Below are 23,475 nucleotides of genomic sequence, written 5' to 3' on the forward strand. Positions count from 1 at the left end.
AGAACAAAGGAAGGGGGAAGAAAAATAGCTTGGCTCCTTCAGGGAAATTTCAAGTAGCTCAAGATTTCTGGAGCACAAAGTAAGTGAGAAAGCTGGAGAGAAGGGAAGAGGCTGAGATAATGGGCCTCTCTACCAAGGGAAGGAGCTTGAGTATCATCTTGTACAGGACTGTGGTCACAATGATTATAATGGCAGCAGCTAACACTCACTGAGAGCTAGCTTGCTCTGGGCCAGGTACTGTTCTGAGCCTGATAACGAGCCCTGCGAGGCAGGTCTATTATTACGCCTATTCCATAGATGGGGAAACGAAAGGGTTTGGGAGAGGAGCCGTTGAAGGATTTCAAGCAAGAGTAGCATGTTGAGATTTGTAATTTTAAAACACATCTCTATATATACTCAAATATTTACAAATGAAGTGATACATTTTGGCTTGGCTTCCAAATAACCAGAGAGTGTGTGGGTGGGGACATAAAAATCTCCAGGAGCTGATTATTGCCAAAGCTGGGTGATCCCTCCAAAGAAGTTTATTATATTAGCATCTCTCTTTCTGTATATGTTTGAAGTTTTCCATAATAAATGTTTAAAAAATTCCTGGCTGCAGTGTGGACATCCAACTGAAAAGCGGGAAGCAAGTCAGGGGATTAATAGGGGAGAGCAGATTAGAGCCAGAGAAGCCACAGGATAGGAGAAAAAAAAAAAAAAAAAAAGGAGGACTTTTTGAGAGCAAAATAAAAGCACTCGGCAACTTCTCTTTGTGGTGGGAAGCAGAGGTAGAGAAAAACCTCAGGCTTAAAGTCAGTCCCAGGTACCTAGCTTAAGTAACTAGGTTAATGGTGGAGGAACTATTAACATTGTAAAGAATACAAAGCCAAGTTTGGGAAGAATGGAGGGGAGGGTGTGGCAACCTGTGCAGTTTGGGATGTGTCAAGTTTGGTGTGGCAGGAGGCCGGGTCTTCAAACCAGTGGCCCTTTCGTAGAAAATCTTTGAGCACATACCCCCACGTAAGCCTATTTGTTTATAAATCATCTACATGATATGTAGCACAAATACTTTATGCACGGCACAGGAGTTCTATTCCTTCCTTCTAATGAGCTGTCTACTGTTAAAGAGTGTGCACACCCAGCCTTGAGGATCAGTGGTCACTGTGAGGATGACAGCTTTAGGGACTGGCATGTTCAACCTCTCTGACCCTCGATTTATTTTCCTATAAAAAGAAAGTATTACTTTCCTCACAAAGGAACCAGGAGAGTTTTGTGAGATTACATGTACATACAGACGTCAGCGAAAGTACAGGGCCAGGGGCTCAGAAATGCTGTTCCCACCCCACATTCTACCTTTCCCCCACACCTCTTGCCCCAGTCCCCATTTCCTCCTTAGAGTAACAGAACAGACCATGCTCGTGTCTCACGCGACTTTTCTTTGAGATGAGTTTGGAGATGCATGTCAACGGGATGGCAAGAAGGCCTAAGAGCTAGCTGACTGCAAGTGTGGGCAAGCACTTCCTTCCGTGGGCATTTGCTTGCTTTCATCCTGCCCCCCCACCCCACCCCTTAGCTAAAGTCCAGAAGTGCTGGTCACAAGCCCTGTAGCAGGTCACTTCATTCTGTGCAGACTTATGAAGGTCTCCAAGTCCTCACCGGAGACACACACATGCCGGTAAGACTGCTCACCTGTATTTGGTTCAAACAACAGGAAGAATTTCGATAGGCTACTAATTCTTTACTTCCCTATTAGTGGGGATAGGGGAGAAATGAGCAGGCGCACCAGATTTCAACAAGTCGTTACTGTGGGTAAACCTATGTCCCATGAGGCTCTGGATGGCAAACTATCACCTCACAGCCCACGACATCCCCCGCCCGGAACAGAGATAAGCCACATTCACACTATCACAGCAAGTGCCAATAAAGAACTGTGTAAGTGAGATCATGGCTGTGGCTCTCACCTCCTCGAGGAGTTCGCTTGGCACTTGCTATGAGAAGCAATGAGAGCCTGACTCAAATCCCCAACTCCCATCGAGGGGAAATAAACATTAAAAGACAAGACACAGGTTTAGTAGCATTTCTGTCTGTAGAACAAATGCACATTTGTCTATCTTGGAGATTAGAACAGAGAGTTCTTTCCTCTGTCTCTAGCAGAGTATAAAAATGATCTAGAGGTGTTAAGAAGTAGTTAAAATTTCAACTCCTACTTCCATCATTTTCTCTAGAATGGTAAATTCCTGAAAATCTTTACACTCTTAGGAACTGAAAATCGTATCCAAAATAAGCACATATAAGGCTCGGTATCCGTATCGGAGCTAAACAATGAGGTAGCTAAGAGAGATGGTAAACGGCTGTCAAGAGCCTTGCCTTTGATTACTCACGGCCCAATGCTGCCCTCTAGCACTTCAGGAGAGAATCAACCCTGACAAGCCAACCGGTTTCAGGACTGGACTCCAGCATTTTTACTATGGAAGCAGTTGCGGTGGGGGGGGGCGGGCAGTGCAGGGCCTCTACAATTACACAGCAACAGCCCATCTTAATAAAAGGCGTTTTCAGAAAGACGCCGGCATACGTGAACACAGTTATCTATCGAGCTGCTCTAGGTCATCGTCAGCAGACCTGGCGGGACCTTGAAGACACTGAAGATGCCCTTCACTGAGCTGTTGGCTGGACTAGAGTTAAGTGGGATCTATTAATTCTTTGGGCAGAGTCAGAGCCATTTTTCGTCACTGGGAGAACTTCCTCCTCTAACCTGACTTTCCCAGGTGTCTGCAAGGAGGTGGGGTGAGGGCTCTCAGACTTACTTGATACTTCTCATAACGAATCCTCCTTAGATACATGGTCTAGTGTCTGCTTTCCCTAAGAAATGTAGGGACTGGTTTAAAGCAAGGTTATGCCACAACTGAATTATGCAACCAACTGTCGACCCTGGAACCTAAATTAAATGAAACATTTAAATTGACATGAGAGGGGGTGCCTGGGTGGTTCAGTTGGTTAAGGGTCCAACTCTTGATTTCGGCTCAGGTCACGATATTGCAGTTTGTGGGATCAAGCCCCACATCGGGCTCTGTGCTGACAGTGCAGAGCCTGCTTGAGATTCTCTCTCTCCCTCTCTCTGCCTCTCCCCCTAAACACTCTCTTTCAAAATAAATAAACCAAAAAATGTTTTTGAACAGACAAAAAATACTTCCAGGGAATGGAGTGGCTAATTAGTAGGACACAAGTACCAGGCTCTTATGTGACCCTCTCCCGCAAATAACAATGAAAACCACTTGAAGTACCAAGCCCAGGAAAATCTCATTTCCATTATCACCTTTCCAAGAAAACTTGCAAGTTCAAAATTAATCCCATGAGCCCTCACTCCTCTCATCTCAAGCCAACTGACCTCCATCACTCATCAGAACCTCACTTAGCATGGAGAGCTCTATGCTGGGAAAGGGGGAAATCTTAAGTACGGTAAACTGTGAAATAGAGTATCTGTCTGTGTTATTTCTGGCTGCAGACAGGTGTTTCCAATCTCTGCGTGGTCTAAAAAGAAATGCATCCAAGTCAGTGTGCTTGTGTGTAGGTAGGAAGGGAAGAACAACTTACACTTGTTTTCAAACAAAAGTTGCTATGTGTTTATTAAGACGTTTCTGTTAACTTAAATAATACAGCTGGCTCAGTAAATCATTAGCCATATATTATCACACATTCAGAAAGTTTCTGGAAAGATCAAGACGGCTTCTCTTCCGGCTCAACTGGATCTGAGAAAACAGAAGAAATTATACATTTGATTTATAGCTGCTGGTCATCAACAAACGTGCTGGCTATACAGTTTGGGCAGGCAGGAAACCTAGACTGCTTTCCCCTCTTGGCTGATGTTTTGCTCAACATTAAAGCGATATGCACTACCACAGTCTCCTCAACATGGAAGAATCTCAGAGAAGACCAACTTAGTCCATTGTGAGGAACAGGCCAACTGCAAAGCTCAACCTCAGAACTACTATATTTCCACATCAAAGATCAAGCCATGGAAAGGGAAGCACGTCTTACTGTTTTAAATACCAGGCAGCAAAACTAATGACCAGCCACTAACTAGCTCTGTGACAAGCTTCCACCAACTAGCCACAGGGCACGCCCCTTTTAATTTCTCAAGAAACACATACAAAATAAGAGGGTGTGAGCTCATGGAAGCTAGAATTATATGTGAAGATCGTCATCTCTCACTATTACGTCTAGCCTTTGTGGATTAAATGTTCAGTAATAACAATTTTGATGACCACTACTGAACAGTATATTAGAGATCTGACCCCAGAAAGAGAGAACCAGACTGTTGTGATTTGGGATAAAAATTCCCAGGGAAGATTCAGGTCCAACTGCGCTGCTCCTGATCTACTTCTATCCCACTCCCCTACCTAAAGATACAGCAACCCTGGGGCAAGGAAACAAAGGTCAGCTCATGTGGTCCCTCTGCCAACTGACAGCAACGGGTGTAACCTTAAAACCTGAAGAATCAATAAAAAAGGATTTTCTTACTTCATATAATCTCTTTAGAAGTCTGAGTAATGGTGCAACCTGAAAAAGTAAAAGACAAATCATCTAAACAAACAACTTTGTGATTACCCACAGTATGGTCAATCAGATCACAGAATGGCACTGAAGAAGCATTTTTGGGGGGTAAAAAATGTATTCATAATCATTCTCAACAGGCAGCTAGGTTAAGACTCCTCAATGTGACATTCTGAAGGATCCTAAGGCTACTACCTCAGGTTTTACTAAAAGCATCAAGCTTGCTCCAAAGCATCGAATTGGAGTCTTTGAAATACCTGACCAGCCACACCCAACACAAAGGTTGTCAGTCCCACACACTTGCTAGAAACAGTCTCCCCACTCAGCAATGCTCTGGATAAAATGTGAATGGCCTCCGGTGCTTAAACTTCAGAAAAGAAAATTCAATTAGATAAACCACAGTTTTGGGAGAGAATTTGTAAATGCAGTAGGAATCTGCATTCTTGAAAACCCAAACTGAAACAATCACCCCAAAAACGACTGCAAGCAAGTGAGAATGATGGAATGTACCAACCATTCCAATGGTGGAATGATGGAATGTGTAACCATCTTCCTTTCTGAACAGAACTTGAGACCCCATTACTCTTTGCCATAACCTCTCTTCACAACTATCTCCTTAAAACTGATTTACATTTCTCTTCTTCTTCAAACCAGATTCCAGGTCTGTGAAAGCAGGCCTTCCCTAAAGCATACAAACATAAACACAGGGTCCTATACACACATTCGCCACCAACACAAGGGAGAAGGGACAGGGGGCTGTGACGGAAGGCACTAGCTTCCAGCTTGTCAGCAACCCCAGAAGAGCCACCTTGTCACCTGCATCTCTAGCAACTGTGCAGTTAGATTTTATTTGTTCCCACCTTATAACCAAGTGTGTTGAGTGCAGAAAAGAACCTGGACAGAATGTAACTTTTAGCCATCTCTGTGGCTGACATTCTTATTTACAGCTCACAGCTACAGAGAAAGCAGCACCTTTTCCAAAAAAAAAAAAAAAAAAAAAAATCACTTGTATCAAGTGAAGTAGGTAGTGACTTAGCAAATCAACAAAGGTCCATCTAGACATAAGGCACCAAGAAAGCCGCAATATTATTAAAGTGGCTATGCTGGGGGTGCCTGGGTGGCTCAATCGGTTAAGCAACTAACTTTTGATTTTGGCTCAGGCCGTAATCTCACGGCTGGGGAGTTTGAGTCTCATCAGGCTCTGTGCTGACAGTGTGGAGTCTGCTTGGGATCCTCTGTGCCCATCCCCTGCTTGTGCTCTCTCTCAAAATAAATACGCTTAAAAAAAAAATTAAAAACTAAAGTGGCTACTCTTCCTTGACTACTCCCAAATAAATAAATAAAGTTATTTTTAATTAATAAATAAATCCTCAGGTGAACTTTTCTTCTAGTCACATTTTATGGTAGAGAAATGCATTTTGTTAGATAATGAAGAGGACAGTCAGGCTAAACACTCTACAATTAATAATTTATCATTGAAGTTGATTAAGACACTGCATGTTAAGTGTAGAACTGGGAATGTAACAAGAGCATCTCTTCATACTTTCAAAAGAACATTATGGGTATTTCTGACGTTTAAACATAAATAACACCCACCTATATATCAGGGCTTTGCCTTTTTCGTTCCCCAAGGCAAAGTACCCACTTCTGGGAGAAAAATCCATGGTATGAACAAGAGAGACTGTCTTCTTTTTAATGACTGGGAAGTTTGAAAATACCGTACAGGAAGGAAGGTGCACCTGTAGGAAATAATATGAAGCTTTAAATCACAACAACTACAAACTCTTCTTTCTTAAATTTTAGTCTTCATTCTACCTGTTTGCTGGAACAAAAAGTTCATTTTGATTGTAATACACATGATGTACAACTCTCGTAATGGAGCAGAGTGTCCTGAAATTAAAATTTGGTTTTCAATGTGCTATTAACCTAGAGGGAAGGGAGGGAAGAGAAGAAAGCATTTCTTTGATGCTTCTAATGCACCATCTAGCATGGCGCCTGCCAGATTCCAATGTTTGCTGACTAAATAAATGAATACACTAAAGTAAAAAGTCAATAGCAGTACTCAATAATGTTCTAACTTAATGACCACAGTAAACAATACTCAAATTTGGTCACAGGGAACAGATAACTTAAAATGTTACAGAGAGTCTGATTTTATATAACTGAAGCCCAGCAAAGTCATACGAACTCTTCCAGTATCATATAATCTCCTTTCCATACTTTACTTTTCTGCTTTATGATATATTCTCTGTCTTTTCCAATCTCCTCTCAAGGAAGACAAAATCATGGAAACCTGGTTTGTCAAGTGAAACTGTGTTCTGATTTAAAGAGAGATGAAACGCTCACCACCAGGCCTAAACATGAGGAGGGGCACTGTCTCTTTCTCCAAGAGACTCCACTGTTGGGGAAAATGAGCCAAGTCCAAGATCGATGCAACCAGTCCTCACTCGATTTGTGGGTGAATAAAACCCCAGCATGGAAGCAGTTACCCGAAGTACACTAGGATTTTAACAACTCTCACTTTCAAAGCTTCTCCAGCTCTTCCAACAAATAGAGGACCTTAGTGTCCCAGTATGTGTGGAGAGCCCTCACTCAGCTATTTCCCTTTGGCAGTCTGTCATCCTCCACACTTTTAAATGAGGCTTTAAACCGTCCAAACAAGGTGATTTTGTAGACAAGCCCCAGGTAAAACCCAGTGATATACACATCTGTCTGTGGAACAGGTTTCAGGGAGTCACTTATTAGGCCCTATTCCTTCTGGTATATACCTATTGACCATTTTGTCAAGAAAGTAAAGCTTACTGCAGATCTCCAAGCAATTTCAATTATTCTCAACTTTCCCAGGAACCAGGTTCTGCCTGCACAGCACAGCATCAATGCACAGGCATTAGTGCTAATGAGAAGTGGTCTTGACCCATTAAAGCTAAGAAGCTGGCAGACTTGATCCGAACTTGTAAACTTCTTAAACACCACTCTTTATATAGGTTCCTTGAAAAATATATTTAACAAGAACAACAACAACTTAAAGCAGACTAGTTATTTTAGGAGAGGAGCTACAATATGAACATTGCAAAATCTTTTCACTCTTAGTTTGGAAATGTGGAAATTACATGCATTTTTGATAAGTGGTCTGGCTTCTCAACTGCATTTTGCTTAGGCCACTGTAAGTTTGCATCCTCTAGGCACGCACCAACTTTGATCAGGTGATCCAAGGCATCACAGGAGCAAATCAGGAAGTAACTACTTCCTACGAGCGCCAAGAACAGAACTGTCCTATACCTAACTTTGGTCTCCATCCTATGTGTCACCTGGTACTTTTATTTTTTTTCTTTTTCAACGTTTTATTTATTTTTGGGACAGAGAGAAACAGAGCATGAACGGGGGAGGGGCAGAGAGAGAGGGAGACACAGAATCGGAAACAGGCTCCAGGCTCTGAGCCATCAGCCCAGAGCCCGACGCGGGGCTCGAACTCACGGACCGCAAGATCGTGACCTGGCTGAAGTCGGACGCTTAACCGACTGCGCCACCCAGGCGCCCCATCACCTGGTACTTTTAAACCGTGCTCCAGACACTTGCTCATTAACTTTGCTGGCAGGACTTTGAAGTCTTTTGTGACTCTTCCAAAATAAAATACACCAGAACCAACCTTTCTACTTCAATGAGTTTTTTTTAAATATAATTCATTGTCAAATTGGCTTACATACAACAGCCAGCACTCATCCCAACAAGTGCCCTCCTCAGTGCCCACCACCCGCTTTCTGCTCTCCCCCCATCCCCATCAACCCTCAGTTTGTTCTCTGTATTTAAGAGTCTCTTATGGTTTGCCTCCCTCCCTCTCTGTTTGTAACTATTTTTTCCCCTTCCCTTCCCCCATGATCTTCCGTTAAGTTTCTCAAGATCCACATATGAGTGAAAACACAGGATATCTGTTTTTCTCTGACTGACTTATTTCACTCAGCAGAATACCCTCCACTTCCAACCACGTTGCTGCAAATGGCATGATTTCATTCCTTCTCATTGCCAGGTAGTATTCCATTGTATTTGAATGACTTCTTAAAGATAATTATATTAAATCATGCTTTTTATTTTCTAACCTAAATTGGAAAAAACAGTCTCCTAATTTGGATTCAATGTAACTTCATACTTAAGTCAACTGGTTATTACAAATAGGGAGCTCAATGTGGGTCAAAAATTGGGGCACAAGACACATATCAATTTTTTAAAGCTCATTTCCACCAGACGGGAGCTGTTTATTTTTGTAGCTAAATAAAGAGAAGAGAGTGCCAGAAATACTATGGTAAACACACACTCTTAATAAAGTTTAAGATGTAAACGGTGTCGCCTTAGATGCGGTGCCCTCAGGCAACAAAAAGCCTACACAACCTTATACAGTGGCCATGACTTCACACAAGAGGACCGTGTGTTTTTCCAATGGAGAACAAACACCAACCTATCAACAATGTATTTTTATATTTCATCTCCTGTATTGACTTGATTCTCAGGAGCAAAACCACGTTTACAACAGTCTCCTAAGAGACTCACATGTATGTATCTGTGAGGTCCCCCAGTGGACTCTCTCACTGCATTAGCACTTTCTTCTCAGACCAATGGCTCCCACCCACATGCTTAGATGTCAGCTATGTTCTAACCTCTCTTTACGGCCCTTGTATCCAAAACTATAGGTGAACGGTTAATGAAGAAAAAGCCCATAAAAACCCAACCTCTTTACCTCAGAAAGTTCCCTTTATCTCCAACACCATTTCTGTCATCACATTTAAGGGCCAAAATTCAACAAGTGAAGAGCTCACTCATCCTTAATTTAATGGATAACCAGTTCCACAACTTTCTACTACATCAAAGATTGTAGATGCAATAACAATTTAACTTCTGTGTCTCTTACTGGTGCAATGGCTTAGATTTATATTCACTGCTTTGTGCTGGGATAACAGAACTGTTTGGAACATTATAAGAGACTGCATTTAATGATACTAACGCTGTTTCACCGAGGCATTCTGAAGCTGCTATGCCTGGCTACTTTCCATTAGATATTATGGTTCACTACCATTTAAAAAATGGGATTTGGCTGTTACTAATGAATTCCTTGTGTGATTTTGCCACAGTAAAGAACCATAAATGTTGCCATGATCACTAAAGCAAACTAGGCAGAACTAACTACTAAGCGTCTTGCAGAATATATTATGTCAACAGGAGATAGATCCCGTGGTTTTCTAAAAACAATTTACTACCATTAAAATGATAAAAGGTTAATGTGTGCTAGTCCACCACTCCCATTAGAGGAGTGGGGATTTTAAAGCTGACTTGAATTAGAACCTTCTCATTTATCAAACAATTCATTCGACACAGAGGCAATAAAACACGGTGCTGTATTTTTTCACTCTTTTCCAACAGAATTCTTTCTTCCTTCCAAGAAAATCTTATGCAGAATGCCAATATATAGCACAGATCAGAGCAGAGCTGCTCTATGTGATACAGGCAGAGCTTGGCCTCCTCCTTGCCCCACTTGCCATCTCAAGTTCTGCACACATTCTAGGGGTCAGAGGATTTCAGATGGAAAACCATGAAAGTTCTACGAAGAACGGAGAATCCAGAAGCACAGTTCTGCCCTTTACTAGCTGCTGACTTTGGGGGAGTTAATCCTCTGAGGACTGTTATTTGGCTCAACATTTTTTTGAGAAGTCTTTATAAATCTTTGGAAACTATACGCTATTACACTTGGTCGAAGCTTTGCTAAGTCAACAAGGTAAAAATAATAGTTTCTGTAAAGTGCTTATAATGCGATAGCATACACGTAACAACACAAGCCAGTGCTGCCATTCAAAGCTCTGTGCCATCTGTCTACCTGGGACCTAGAGCAAATAACTGTGAAATGAATAAAGAAACTGGTTCTGCCTGAAGAGTAGGAAACTTCACAGAGACTTGATGACATTTAAAATGGGCTGTGAGGTGGGGCAGAAAAGAGTTAACACAGACCCGAGGCTGCTATCCTCAGGAAGGCATGCTCACACGGACGGCTCTTAGATCATGTCTGGGAACTTGAATGGTAAACAGTTTCCCTACACTGATGCGACATTTTCCCTAAATGATAAGGATGGCTCACCAAGCCTCAAGCATTTGTATAATGCGGTTTCTGCTCAACACCTGTCTTTCCTTCTGGGAGCCTAGAATCTGGGTACATGCTAGGCAGAGTGTAGCTACGTGATCAACCAGCAATAAAAACCTTGGGCACGAAGTCCCTAATGAGGGACTTCCTGGAAGAAAACACCAAACACATGTGGTCACAACTTGTCAGAGGAATTAAACATGTCATGTGTGACTCCACTAAGAGAGGACTCTTGGAAGTCTGTGCCTGGCTTCCTCCAGACTGCCCCACGCACCCTTCCCTTGGCTGGTTTCGCTGTGTATCCTTTCCCCGTAATAACTCTTCACTGTGAATAAGACCATATACGGAGTTCTGGGAGTCCTAGTAAATCACCAAACCTGGAGAAGGTCCTGGGGACTCCTGGCACAGAGGCATATTCACAAGTAGTACTGAGCCCTTTAAATTGCAATCTTTTTATATAATTTATTTTCAAGCTCAGTTTATTTCCAAAATCTAAGAAAATCACGCTTTAAAAAGCAGAGATAAGGAAAGAAAACTGTAGAAACATGAAGAATTTGCCTTAAATACGTTCCTTAGTACAAATTTGGTGGCTACTGTGCATCATTTCTACAACCACACCCAAAAGCCACAATACTAGTAATGTCTACATCAAAAGAAGCTACTCTTTTTAAAATAACCCAACACTCCCCTTTCCTCCCATCCTTCCATTCCTTCAACTTACATTTTAAGATTATCAATAATGTTTTTAAAGGTAAAGACATATTACCAATCTGACTGCTTCTTTCATTTCTTCTGAAGCAACTGCCAAGATTTCTGTAGTAGGATTGAAGGTCAGAGAAGTAACGCCTGTAACCAAGTTCATTATAGCTTTTATCGGCTTTGGGTTTGTTTCTTGGAGACAAGAATCTTGATTGTATATGTTTACCACTCCACAATTAGAACTGCAAAGAGAAAAGGGAATACGACAGATTAAAAAAACAAGCAGAAGGACTTTCACAACCTAAATCAATACAGATTGAACCGCACAAACTGGTTTTTGCAGGAATCGTATGATCTTGTGTTACAAAGGGACCAGGGCTGAAGAGTACATCCCAGGCAAAAACTAGACACATTCTACCGGTTCTACTGCAGTCTTCCTAAACTCTTGTTAAGTCTGACAGCTTTTCAACTACGAGCTAGAAAACCCAAGAAAGCACAGACTCTCCATTATTCATTCCTTCAATAAACACTCACTGAATGTCACCTTTAGGCCAGGCACCAGACTTAAGTGCAGAGGTGAACAAGAGAGACCAAGCCTGCCACTCCCACAGTGTGTATGGCCAACCTAACATGCGAAAGTGTGCCTGAGAGCTGTCCTTCCCTATTTAGAGGACCTCTTCTTTTTCTTTCTATCATATTTGTGGGAACCGTCAAACGGCCTAGTAGCAGCTGTAACAGCAGGTCTCTTCGTTCTACTCTCCCGGGAATATGTGCACTCTGAGTTTACAGAAATATTTACCAGCAACAAATTACACCCAATACTCATAAAAAGTAAATCCTGACGGGGTGCCTGGGTGGCTCAGTCGGTTGAGTGTCCGACTTCGGCTCAGGTCATGGTCTTGCAGTTTGTGAATTTGAGCCTCGTGTCGGGCTCTGTGCTAACAAACAGCTCAGAGCCTGGAGCCTGCTTCAGAATCTGTATCTCTCTCTCTCTCTCTCCCTCCCCTGCTCATGCTCTGCCTCTGTCTCTCAAAAATAAATGTTAAAAAAAAATTTATAAAAAAAGTAAATCCTGACAACCTAACCATTAACAGAATCATTTCACAGACAAGAACTTTTTTTTTTAACATTTTTTTTAAAAAGTTTATTTATTTGCTTTGAGAGAGCAAGTGTGAGAGAGAAAAAGAGCCGGGCAGGGGCAGAGAGAGGGGGAGAGAGAATCCCAAGCATGCTCCGTACTGTCAGCGCAGAGCCTGACTCAGGGCTCAAACTCACGAACTTAACATCATGACCTGAGCCGAAATCAAGAGCTGGACACTTGACCAACTGAGCCACCGAGGCACTCCGAGACAAGAACTTTCAGGAAAAGTTTTGACCTCAGTGTTCAGACTACCTCCTGCTATGGGCACCACTTATAAGGAACAAGGATAAAGGACTTGCAATACGTAGATACTTAATTCAAACTTTATCAGCAAATGCAACACAAACTCGAAAGATGCATTAAGTCACAAGAGTGACACATTAAGTCACAAGAGTGACACACACGCATTCCACGAAGTGTGTTCTCATTCCTACCAGACGTGCACCGACTGCCTACACTGAACCAGATACGATGCATGAACAAGACCAATTCAGTTCACACACGTTCTGTAGCCTGAAACGACAGCCAACCACACAAACAGTATGGTAGTGCTTTCGAGTCTTCAAATTCCTTACATACACATTTTCTCACTCGATCCTAAGAACGCTTTCGGTAGAGCTAACCACGTGTAGTCCATACTAACCACTCAAGAGACACCACGTACATCCTTGATTTAATTTTGTTATGGACTGAATATTTGTGCCCCACCAAAATTCCTATGATGAAACCTTATTTTATTAGGAGGTGGGGCCTGAGGGAGGCAATTAGGGCATGTCGGTGAAGCCCTCATGAATGGGATCAGGGCCCTCCTAAAAGAGACCCCAGAGGCTCTCTCCCTCTTTCCATGCGAGGACACAAGAAGTCAACAATCTGCAAACTGGGACAGGGTCTTCACCAGAACCCAGTGACAGTGGTACCCTGACCTTAGACTCCCCGTCCCCAGGAATAGAAGAAATAAATTTCTGCTACCTAGTCTATGGGGGTCTTTACAATGGCAACCCAAACTAAGACAAATTTCCTCTTCTCCTTATTTGTATTTCTGACTGGGATCAAAATGTCTACACTGTACTTATTTTACACCAAATCTCTTATCTTGCTGAAAACTAATTTACAGCTAAATCCACCTTAATTAAGGACAAAAAGTTATAATCTATACGGCTCTCTTCTAAATATCAACTTTAGATCAAATCTTACCATCATGAACATCAGAGGCTCCTTATACAATGCCTATTCATTCTTATTTGACTACTGCTTAAATTGATGGAACAAAACTGGCACACGTTAACCATTTTGATGTATGGAAACTTACTTATAGTGGTATTTCTGCTCAAAGACCATAACTATTTCTAATATGCCACTGAGAGTGGGTGGTATTTACTGAATGAGAACTGTGTGTCCAACAGTATGCAATACAGGAATACAGAATATCAAAAGGAATTTATCCCAGAAAAAAATATATGTGCATAAAATAGCCAGAAATACAAGAGGATATAACACGGCACACTAAGCTCTACATGCAACCCAGAACCTCGAAGAAAGGAAAAATCAGCATGAGGTGAAGCTGCAGCCAAATGAAGTTTTGTGGAAGACAAAAGACTTAGGCTGGGGAAGGCAGACATGAAGTGAAAAAACAAAACAGAACAGAACAGAACAAGGTATCACAGATAAGGAGGAGAACAGGAACAAACAGAGAAATAAGCATGCTTACTAGCTTACCCCCGAACTCATAACTAAAGAAACAGACCTGATAATTATCCTTCCACCCACAACCACAGCTGACTGGCAAGTCACACACAACCATGGCAAAAGCAAGTTCCTGAATCAGGGACAGTAAACCCATTAGCAGATCAGCAACCACAGAGTCCTGGCCCACAAAAATCTCCACAAACAGGAATGGTGGCAATTAGCCAAATCAATGTTTGTCTTATGAATTAGGACTGGGATGGTGGTGGTGGTAGTGGTAGTTGGTGTCAAAGCTAAAAGACACAGAGAGGCGCCTGGGTGGCTCAGTCGGTTAAGCGTCTGACTTCGGCTCAGGTCATGGTCTCAAGGTTCATGAGTTCGAGCCCCACGTCAGGTTCTCTGCCGTCAGCACAGAGCCCACTTCGGATCCTCTGTCCCCCCCCCCACCCCTCTCTCTCTGCTTCTCCCCTGCTCTCTCTCTCTCTCTTAAAACTAAATAAACATTAAAGAAAAAAAAGACATATAGAAAGGGCACACAGGGGCCACAAATAAATTAATATTATGAGCAAGAGGATATCGTAAGGTAGAACAGTAGTTATCAACCAGGAACAGTTCTGCCCCTGGGGGGACATCTGGCAATGTCTGGAGACAGTTTAATGGTCACAACTAGGGGGACACCTTAGCCAAGGATGTCCTACAGAACTTAAAGCAAACAGGTTGAACACAGAACTCAAATGCTTTCCTCTGTTGAATTCTCTAAGACTGAACTCTACCGATTTTAGTCTCATTCTCAGTTACCCTTTCTCCATGGACTCTTACCCCAAAGTTCTCTTTGCCACCTGCCTCTAATGTCTCACTCACCTTATTTATGGCCACGGGCCACCCATCTCCTATCACGTCCAAATCAGCATCTTTATGCCACACCACACTTCTACCTGCCTGTAGACATGAATGCACCTCTCCCAACACCACTCCTCCTTCTCCTCATACAATGACAAGTACACTCTTCTGGCCACTCAGGCCTGCAGCCTGAGAGTGTCACTGCTTCTCTCCCACCCCAATTTTCTAAGCAGCTATGACATACATCACAAACATCACTTCCTGTCTCTCCCATATTCCCGCTCCCACTCTCCCCAGTGATGGCCCCACCCAGGTTATGTCAATGACTTCAAGGCTCCCTGTACCTCTGCTGCCCCCCTAAAGGCTGTCATGGGAATTATCTACTTCAAACCCTAAAATTCAGATGTGACCACAATTCTCCTCTATGGAAAAACCCTTGGTGGTTGCTCTTTCCACTCAATATAATGTCCACACTCTTCGACACAGGGTAAAAGTTGTCCCCTTCCTGCTTTCCTTTGTGGCCTAAGCCCTCAGGAGTCATCCATCTGCACTCCACTCAGAAGCCACACCAAACTTTCTCACCTCCACACCCTTCCTTTCTACTTCCTGCCGTGCCTTTCTCTGAACCCTACCTGGCCCTCAAGTGCTTAGCTGGAGTGCCAATACCTACAATGACACCTCTCCTGATGGCCCTTACAACAGCCCTCACCATTCCTTACAGTCTTTTATTTTTTGAGAAACAGAGAGAGAGAGAGAGAAAGCACAAGTGAATAAGGGGCAGAGAGAGAGAGAGAGAGAGAGAGAGAGAGAGAGAGAAGCAGGGCTTGAGCTCACCCAATGTGGGATCGAACTCATGAACCATGAGATCATGACCTGAGCCAAAGTCAGATGCTTAACAACTAAGCCTACCAAGCACCCGTATTCCTTACACTCTTAAGAAATACCATCTCAACTGCAGACCTCATGATGACTCATCATGTACATGGATACATGTGTCCCCACCATGGGACCACTAACTACCTCACAATCCCTAGCTAAATGGTAAATGTTTTTATAAATGAGAAAACCAAGGCAGAAACACATCATTGAATAAAACAGGTTTTCCTCACATTGTAAAACATCTATGGCTTGAAGATTCTCTAGATGAAGTAAAATGAAACCCACTTCATATGTTCAATGGGAATGTTAAAATAAAAGAACTATTAACTCCAGGCCCTAAAACCTAATGAATTTCATATTTTTCTGGAGTCCTGAATTATCCAGTATTTTTTAAATATAAAATCCAAATATCTGGGGAGTGGCAGTGTGGAAAGAACACTGAACTGGGAACCAGACGAGCTGCGTTCCAGATCCAACTCTGCCAATAATCAGTTTAATGAGTAACAACCAATAAACAAAACTAAAATTACCCAACTCTTAGGCCTCAGTTTCCTTACCGATCAAATGACTAGATTGGACTCGCACTGTCTACACCTTTCTGTGATGGTGGGAATGCTCCGTATCTGCACTGTCCTAGATGGAAGCCACTAGACGCACACAGCTCCGGAACACTTAAAATGTGGCTAGCGTCACAAAGGAACAAACTTTCATTTTAATTAATTTAAATTGAACTAGCCACATGTGGCTAGTGGCTACCATGATGGACATGCAGGATCAGACTACCATACAAAGATGAAAGAAAAACTTTTGTTTATTTAGCTTTAAGTTACAGAAGACTAGCTCCCACATTCTTCAAACCCAGAGAGGTTACTGAAATCACAAAAATCCTGAAGCAAGTCTTAAGCTAAGGGTTTAAAATCCAGATTTAAGTAGGAGAAATAGCAAGCCAAGGTACATTTAGAGACTTAAAGAGATAAAAGATAAAGCTATGTAAAAGCTGAAGCACCGAATGGTTGAAGCCGACTTTCCAAAGGGATTATATATTGGCACAAAAGGATTCATACACAAGACAAACTGGACTATAAATGTTCTTCTTGTGAGATTTCTTAATTAGCAGAACTCCTAGTAACTGTACCTTCATATATTTAAAAACATGAACACAGAGAGGTACACCTTTAAAAAAAGGCAGCAGCAAGGTTAAGAGCTCAGGCTTTGTAGCCAGATGTGGGTTGTAATGTTGACTCTACCACTTACTATTTGTGTGACCTTAACCAAGTAATTTAACTCACAGTACCTCGCCCTTCTCCACCTGTAAAGTGGCGACAGCAGGACCTATACTGTGAAGTAGAAAATGAGAAATAGTTTACGTATGAAAAATATATGTACACACACAGAATATGTGTATAGTTAACACACACACACATACATACGTGTATAATTACATATGGAAAACAACAATTCTTGGCACATGGTAAATGCTGGGAAAACATTTGCAAGTAAGGGGCCCCTGGGGGGCTCAGTTGGTTAAGCATCTGACTCTTGATTTCATGAGGTCATGACCTCATGGTCTATGAGTTCGAGCCCCATGTTGGGCTGTGTGCTGATAGCACGGAGCCTGCTGGGTTCTCTCTCTCTCCTTCTCCTGCTCGTGCTTGATCTTTTTATTCTAATTATTATTCAAAGTTTGAAATTACTTAAATGGGAACCATAATAAAAAGACAATTTTGTATATTTATAAGAAGTTGATGAAGAGTAGAATCAACAAATCTCTAATCACCTGATAGGACTTTGATCTGAAAATACAAAAGTACATATTTCTATAGCGTTCGCCTAAAACTCTCAAAATGCAAAGACCCCAAAGTGGTTTGTAGCTTGCACCCCAAGTAAAGGCAGGAGCCTAAGCTAGCGATCTGTGCCACAGCTGCAACAGGAGACATTGTCAATTTCCTCATGGTAAGCACAGAAAATAAAATACAACAAAGGAGATTCTCCAAGTCACATTATGAGGTCATTTGAATTTGGTGAGGTCATAAGGGCCTCTGCACACAAAGGGCTATCACACCTCTTTCCCATTCTTCAATATACAGTGCTTTGTACATAGTGGACGTTCATATGTCTATTTCTTTTTTTTACTGATGGACTTCCAGACCAGCTAGGAAGTCACAGAACACTACTGCATTTACAGAAGATGCAGCAAAGGTACGATTTAACCACAGATTCCACCCAGTGGAGTGAGAGAGGCACTGCACCTGAAAAAGTAAGACCACAGGCCTCCAGACCCCACTCTGTCCATGTTTTCAGTGGTCTCTGACAGAACGCTTCAGAGCATCAGTCCCTGTCTATAGAATGAAGGACAGTCCAGAGATCGCCCAAGTACATTCTAACAATGATGTTGTGTGAATTAACATCAAATTTTCTAAAAGTACATAGCATTCCTTACAGGAACAGATGCCATAAAAAACAGTAATATAAGTGAAAAGAGATCTCTATTTACAGCATACTCAGCTTTCCTACTGCTCTGTCAGAGCAAAACTGCAAAGCAAAGAAAGCTCTACTTTCTGTCAGGACACTGAATGAGAAGAATTAACAGATACAAACAGATGAGTTTTTAGATCAAAGGAGTTAATTCCTAACAGCAGGAGCCAAGACAGAGGAGTTTCACACCAGCACCAGCAGGAGGAGGGAGAGGGCGGGAGAGGGTGGGAGAGGGCAGAGAGAGAAGAGAGGCAGAGAGAGGGGAAGAAAGGGGAGGAGAAAAGGAGAGAAAGGGAGCCAACACCTCACCAGTGGGGCTCTGCCTCTCCTGCCTCTGGCTTCTCCACCACCAGTAACTCTTCCCCAACCTCCCTAATAACTCCAGAAACTCCTCTAAGATTAAGGCCCTGCTTTACAAGTATAACAATAACAACCTAATTATGTTCTTGGACCAAGCACATCAGAGTTCCATTACACTGAGGGCAACTCAAATCAGTTTAAACTAGTATTAGATTTTTCCTATTTGGGTCCTTCAAAGGGCCCAATGAATAAAATAATAAAAGTGGTTCAAAAAAGAGAGGCAAACTCTGGAGAACAGTATGGAGGTTCTTCAGAAAGTTAAAAAACAGAACTACCCTACGACCCAGCAATTGCACTACTAGGCATTTATCCACGGGATACAGGTGTGCTTTTCCGAAGGGGCACACGCACCACAATGTTTACAGCAACATCATCAACAGTAGCCAAACTATGGACACAGCCCAAATGTCCATCAACTGATAAATGGATTAACAAGATGTGGTGTGGGGCACCTGGGTGGCTCAGCTGGCTAAGCATCCGACTTCGGCTTAAGGTCACAGGTCAGGTCATGATCTCACAGTTTGCAAGTTCAAGCCCTGCATCGGGCTCTCTGCTGTCAGTGCAGAGCCAGAGAGCCTGCTTCGGATCCTCTGTCCCTGTCTCTCTGCCCCTCCCCTGCGTGTTCACTCTCTCACTTGCTCTCTATATATAAAATAAAACATTAAAAAAAAAATAGGTGTAGTGTATATACATGTATGTGTGTATATTCACATATATAATCAAGTATTACTCAGCCATTAAAAGGAATGAAATGTTGCCATTTGCAATGACGTGAATGGAGCTAGAATGTATAACGCTAAGTGAAATAAGTCAATCAGGGAAAGACAAATACCGTATGATTTCACTCACGTGGAATTTAAGAAACAAAATAGATATGGGAGGGGGGGAAAAGAGAGAGGGAAACAAACCATGAAGGAACTTTTTTTTTTTTTGGAGAGAGAGACAGCAAATGGTGGGGGGGGGGGGGGGGGGGGAGAGGGGGGAGAGAGAGGATTCCAAGCAGGCTCCATACTGCCAGCACAGAACCCGACACAGGCTCAAAATCATGAACTGTGAGATCATGACTTGAAACGAAATAGAGTCAGACGCTTAACTAAGCCACCCAGGTGCCCTAAACCACCAGACTCTTAAAGACACAGAACAAACTGAGGGCTGATGGAGGGAGGTGGGTGGGGGATGGGCTAGACAGGTGATTGGCACTGAGGAGGGCACTTGTGATGAGCACTGGGCACTGTATGTAAGTGATCAATCACTGAATTCTACTCCTGAAACCAATGTTACACTGTACACTAACTGCCTAGAATTTAAATAAAAATTTGAAAAGAAAAAAAAAAGGCAAGGATCAGAAAAACACTAACTTCACAAATTTAAGTGAAGATCATTTCTGGGCAGTTCTGCTTAAAATTACTCAAAATTAGTATTTTGACAATGCTAGTCTTCGCTTTAAAGGAATTTCATTCCCAGAAGTTGTGCTTGCCATGACTGCTGCCACAGTGCACACACTGCACAAATGCTGGGCTCACACCGAGACAGCCCTTCCTACAGGAGTCACAGGGGTGGTGACTAGGGAGAACACAGAACAGGGAGGGGCCTTCGTCTAGGCCTTTATTTCGGCTGGGTCTCCAAGCTCCACAGCCTGGTCCCACTTTCCCTTCCTCCAGGCCCCAAAGGTGACCAATTTTCAAATGGTGGTGGGCATGTTCCCCAATCTTAACCCTGAAGGGAATGAAGTGAAAAAAAGAATGGGGAATATGCTGTGCTTCCAGATGGTAAGACCCGCTTCATCTCTCACTCAGGGAGGATTTGACTGAAGTGGTGTCCAGTCTAAGAAAGTCATAAAAATCTACTGTTGGAAGCTTTAAAGTTACAGGTGCTAATGAGTGGTTTGGTAGGTAAGATGATTTAGAAACACAGGTAAGATGTATCCAATGCCTCCTCCCACCACGCAGCTTTAGAATCAAGTAGGAGAATAGTGTCATCTTTTCCCGAGTGTAATAACCATTTTTTTCCCAATGATAATACAATAGCATGCTCTAGGTAGTATTTTCGAGGTGTCTACGATATTAACAAACAGTATTTCTAAGGAACATATATTTGCTTTATACCACTAGCCAGACAAAGAAAACTATGCCTTAAGGGGCACCTGGGTGGCTCAGTAGCTTGAGCGTCTGACTTCAGCTCAGATCATGTTCTCAGTTTATGAGTTCAAGCCCCGCGTCAGGCTCTGTGCTGACAGCTCGGAGCCTGGAGCCTGCTTCACATTCTTGTCTCCCTCTCTCTCTGGCCCTCCCCTGCTCACACGCTGTCTCTCTCTCAAAAATAAATAAAGATTAAACAAAAAATTAAAAAAAAAAAAACTATGCCTTAAGTATCTTCAAATTTAACTTGTCCTGTATCCTTGTCAATGGCAAGAAAACTAAAACAGCAAGAAAACTTGATGTGATCAAATGAATATTTCAAATATAAGAAAAACTACAATGATATAAAGTAGTGCCATATTTCTTTGATAAAGAGCCGGTAAACCATCATTACTAAACACTGCATTAAGAATGCAAAAAAAAACTGGGTCTACTGATTTTCTATTACTGAACAGTTTATAAACAAAACCACTTAAGCATCATGCAGTATATTCAATTCTTTAATATTTTCTCATTAGTACAATGGGATTAAGGTTATAAGAACCTCTCTTTACCTACCCACAAGCCACATACTGTCCATTCCTAGATGTGGCAATGCTTAATCCATATAAACTGCCTTCATCAACGAATCTGTTAAGGCACTTTCTAGAGTTCACATCCCAAACATAAACTTCCCCATCGCCTGAAAGAAAGAGCCAAAAGGGTTTGGTTAACGTTGCTTTAAACTTGAAAGTCAAGTGAACTGACCATTCATTCTTAGCCACGCTTTATTTTATTTTTTTTTAATGTTTTTATTTATTTTTGAAGGAGAGACAGACAGAGCATGAGCAGGGGAGGAGCAGAGAGAGAGGGAGACGTAGAATTTGAAGCAGGCTCCAGGCTCTAAGCTGTCAGCACAGAGCCCAATGCGGGGCTCGAACTCATGAACTGTGAGATCATGACCTGAGCTGAAGTCAGACGCTTAACTGACTGAGCCACCCAGGCGCGCCCCCTCTTAGCCCCACTTTAACAGTACAGGGGACTACAAACAAAAACTCCCTATAAATGTCCTAGGTCTACAAAGCTGGCCTAAAAGGATTCCTTGTATACATTTCTACATGTAGAAAATGCACCCTCAAATAGCCATTAATAAACAGTATCTTTAAGTTTAGAGTGAAAACCACAAACTCTTGGCTTGAGTTGAGCTTTCAGACAGAACTTCTACATTTCACTCAGATGAATTATTAGAGCAAAAAACTTAAAATAACAAAAAACAAAATACTTATCATCGTAAGTTCCAATATCCATCAATAGGCAGAGCACCTATTTGTAGGGTAAGTTGATTAATATATCAAACTGATGATGATGGCAATGACAGAGAAGGCGGAAAATAAACTGATCCAGACCACAAGAAATTTATAATTTATGATACATACAGCGTATCTATTACCAAGTCACTTAAATGATAAGAAACGTTAACTGTGAGCAATAAGCACAAATAGTTTAGAGAAAGAAGAACGTGGGTAAGATCAAGGAGGATGTTAAACCTGAAAAGAACACAAATATTTTCATGATAGAAATGACCATCGGGGCACCTGGCTGGCTGTCAGAAGATCATGCAACTCTTCATCTCAGGGATCATGGTTCTGAGCCCCACACTGGGTAAAGGAATTACTAAAAAAAACTTCAAAAAATAAAAAGAAAGGACTATTGCCAAAATCAGTCCTTATTCTTTTTTCTCTCTCCTATAAGCACGATACTGATGATCACTGTCTTCTTCATACCCATTTACAGATTTCTTTTTTTTTTAATCTTTATTTATTTTTGAGACGGAGGGGGAGGAGCATGGGGAGAGGGGGACAGAGGATCCAAAGCGGACTCCGCACTGACAGCAGAGAGCCCAATGTGGGGCTTGAACCCACAAACCGCAAGATCATGACCCAAGTCGGAAGTCAGATGCTCAACTGACTAAGCCACCCAGGCTCCCCATTTACAGATTTGTATAATGATCCTACACTCATCTCAAAAGTGTCTCCTCACTCACCCATTTCATCTTTGTCTTTCCTGCGGATATTGTGCTAAAGTTCACTTTTCTATACTCTTCTCCTCCCAATGAGAATTCAATTAATCTCACTGTTCCAAATATTTCCTTGACAAAGATTTTCCAGGCTGGCATAAAGGTTTAGATTAAGCAGTAATAAAATATATTTGGAAAAATTGAACGAGGTCAAACATGAAATTCTTTGTGTTTGCCTGTACAGTAATGTTACGATAAAGGAAAGCATTTACAGATTAGCCCCGCTAGCAACACACTAAAATGGGAAGAGAAGGGATTGATGGCAGGAAGGTCATCTAGATGTTACCAAAGCTGGACTTTTGATTACTCGTCCCCCTGCTTTTACAGGACCTTTGTTATAGAAAATAAGACCTCCACAATCATGACCAATTTTGTAAATACTTCACATCTGCACCTAATTCACACACCAAATTTCAGTATCTCTGACCCTCCACCTCTTCTCCCCGACTCTGGCCCCCAGGATCCAAGGGCCATTACATTAGGAACATCACTCTGAACCAGTATTTATTCCTTACCTCTCATGAAATCTATTACGACAATAGTTGATTAA

General features: G+C 42.1%; 1 protein-coding gene across 2 annotated transcripts in view; it reads right to left on the bottom strand.

Annotated features, from left to right (window-relative positions):
- Nucleotides 1–3,578: 3,578 nt before the first annotated feature.
- Nucleotides 3,579–23,475, bottom strand: part of UTP18 (UTP18 small subunit processome component) — a 41,702-nt gene continuing 21,805 nt past the window's right edge. Inside the window, exons 10-14 of one of the 2 annotated variants that reach the window (XM_045488359.1) lie at nucleotides 21,428–21,551; nucleotides 11,421–11,595; nucleotides 6,130–6,272; nucleotides 4,501–4,539; nucleotides 3,579–3,728 (exon numbers count right to left, since the gene is read on the bottom strand). In XM_045488359.1, coding sequence (XP_045344315.1) covers nucleotides 4,515–4,539; nucleotides 6,130–6,272; nucleotides 11,421–11,595; nucleotides 21,428–21,551 — 467 coding nt within the window. In that variant the 3' untranslated portion in view covers nucleotides 3,579–3,728; nucleotides 4,501–4,514. The remainder of the gene's footprint in view (nucleotides 3,729–4,500; nucleotides 4,540–6,129; nucleotides 6,273–11,420; nucleotides 11,596–21,427; nucleotides 21,552–23,475) is intronic. The other variant, XM_045488360.1, reaches the window with a different exon arrangement.

The sequence above is a fragment of the Leopardus geoffroyi genome, chromosome E1 (assembly GCF_018350155.1).
Source record: "Leopardus geoffroyi isolate Oge1 chromosome E1, O.geoffroyi_Oge1_pat1.0, whole genome shotgun sequence".
Taxonomy (NCBI): domain Eukaryota; kingdom Metazoa; phylum Chordata; class Mammalia; order Carnivora; family Felidae; genus Leopardus; species Leopardus geoffroyi.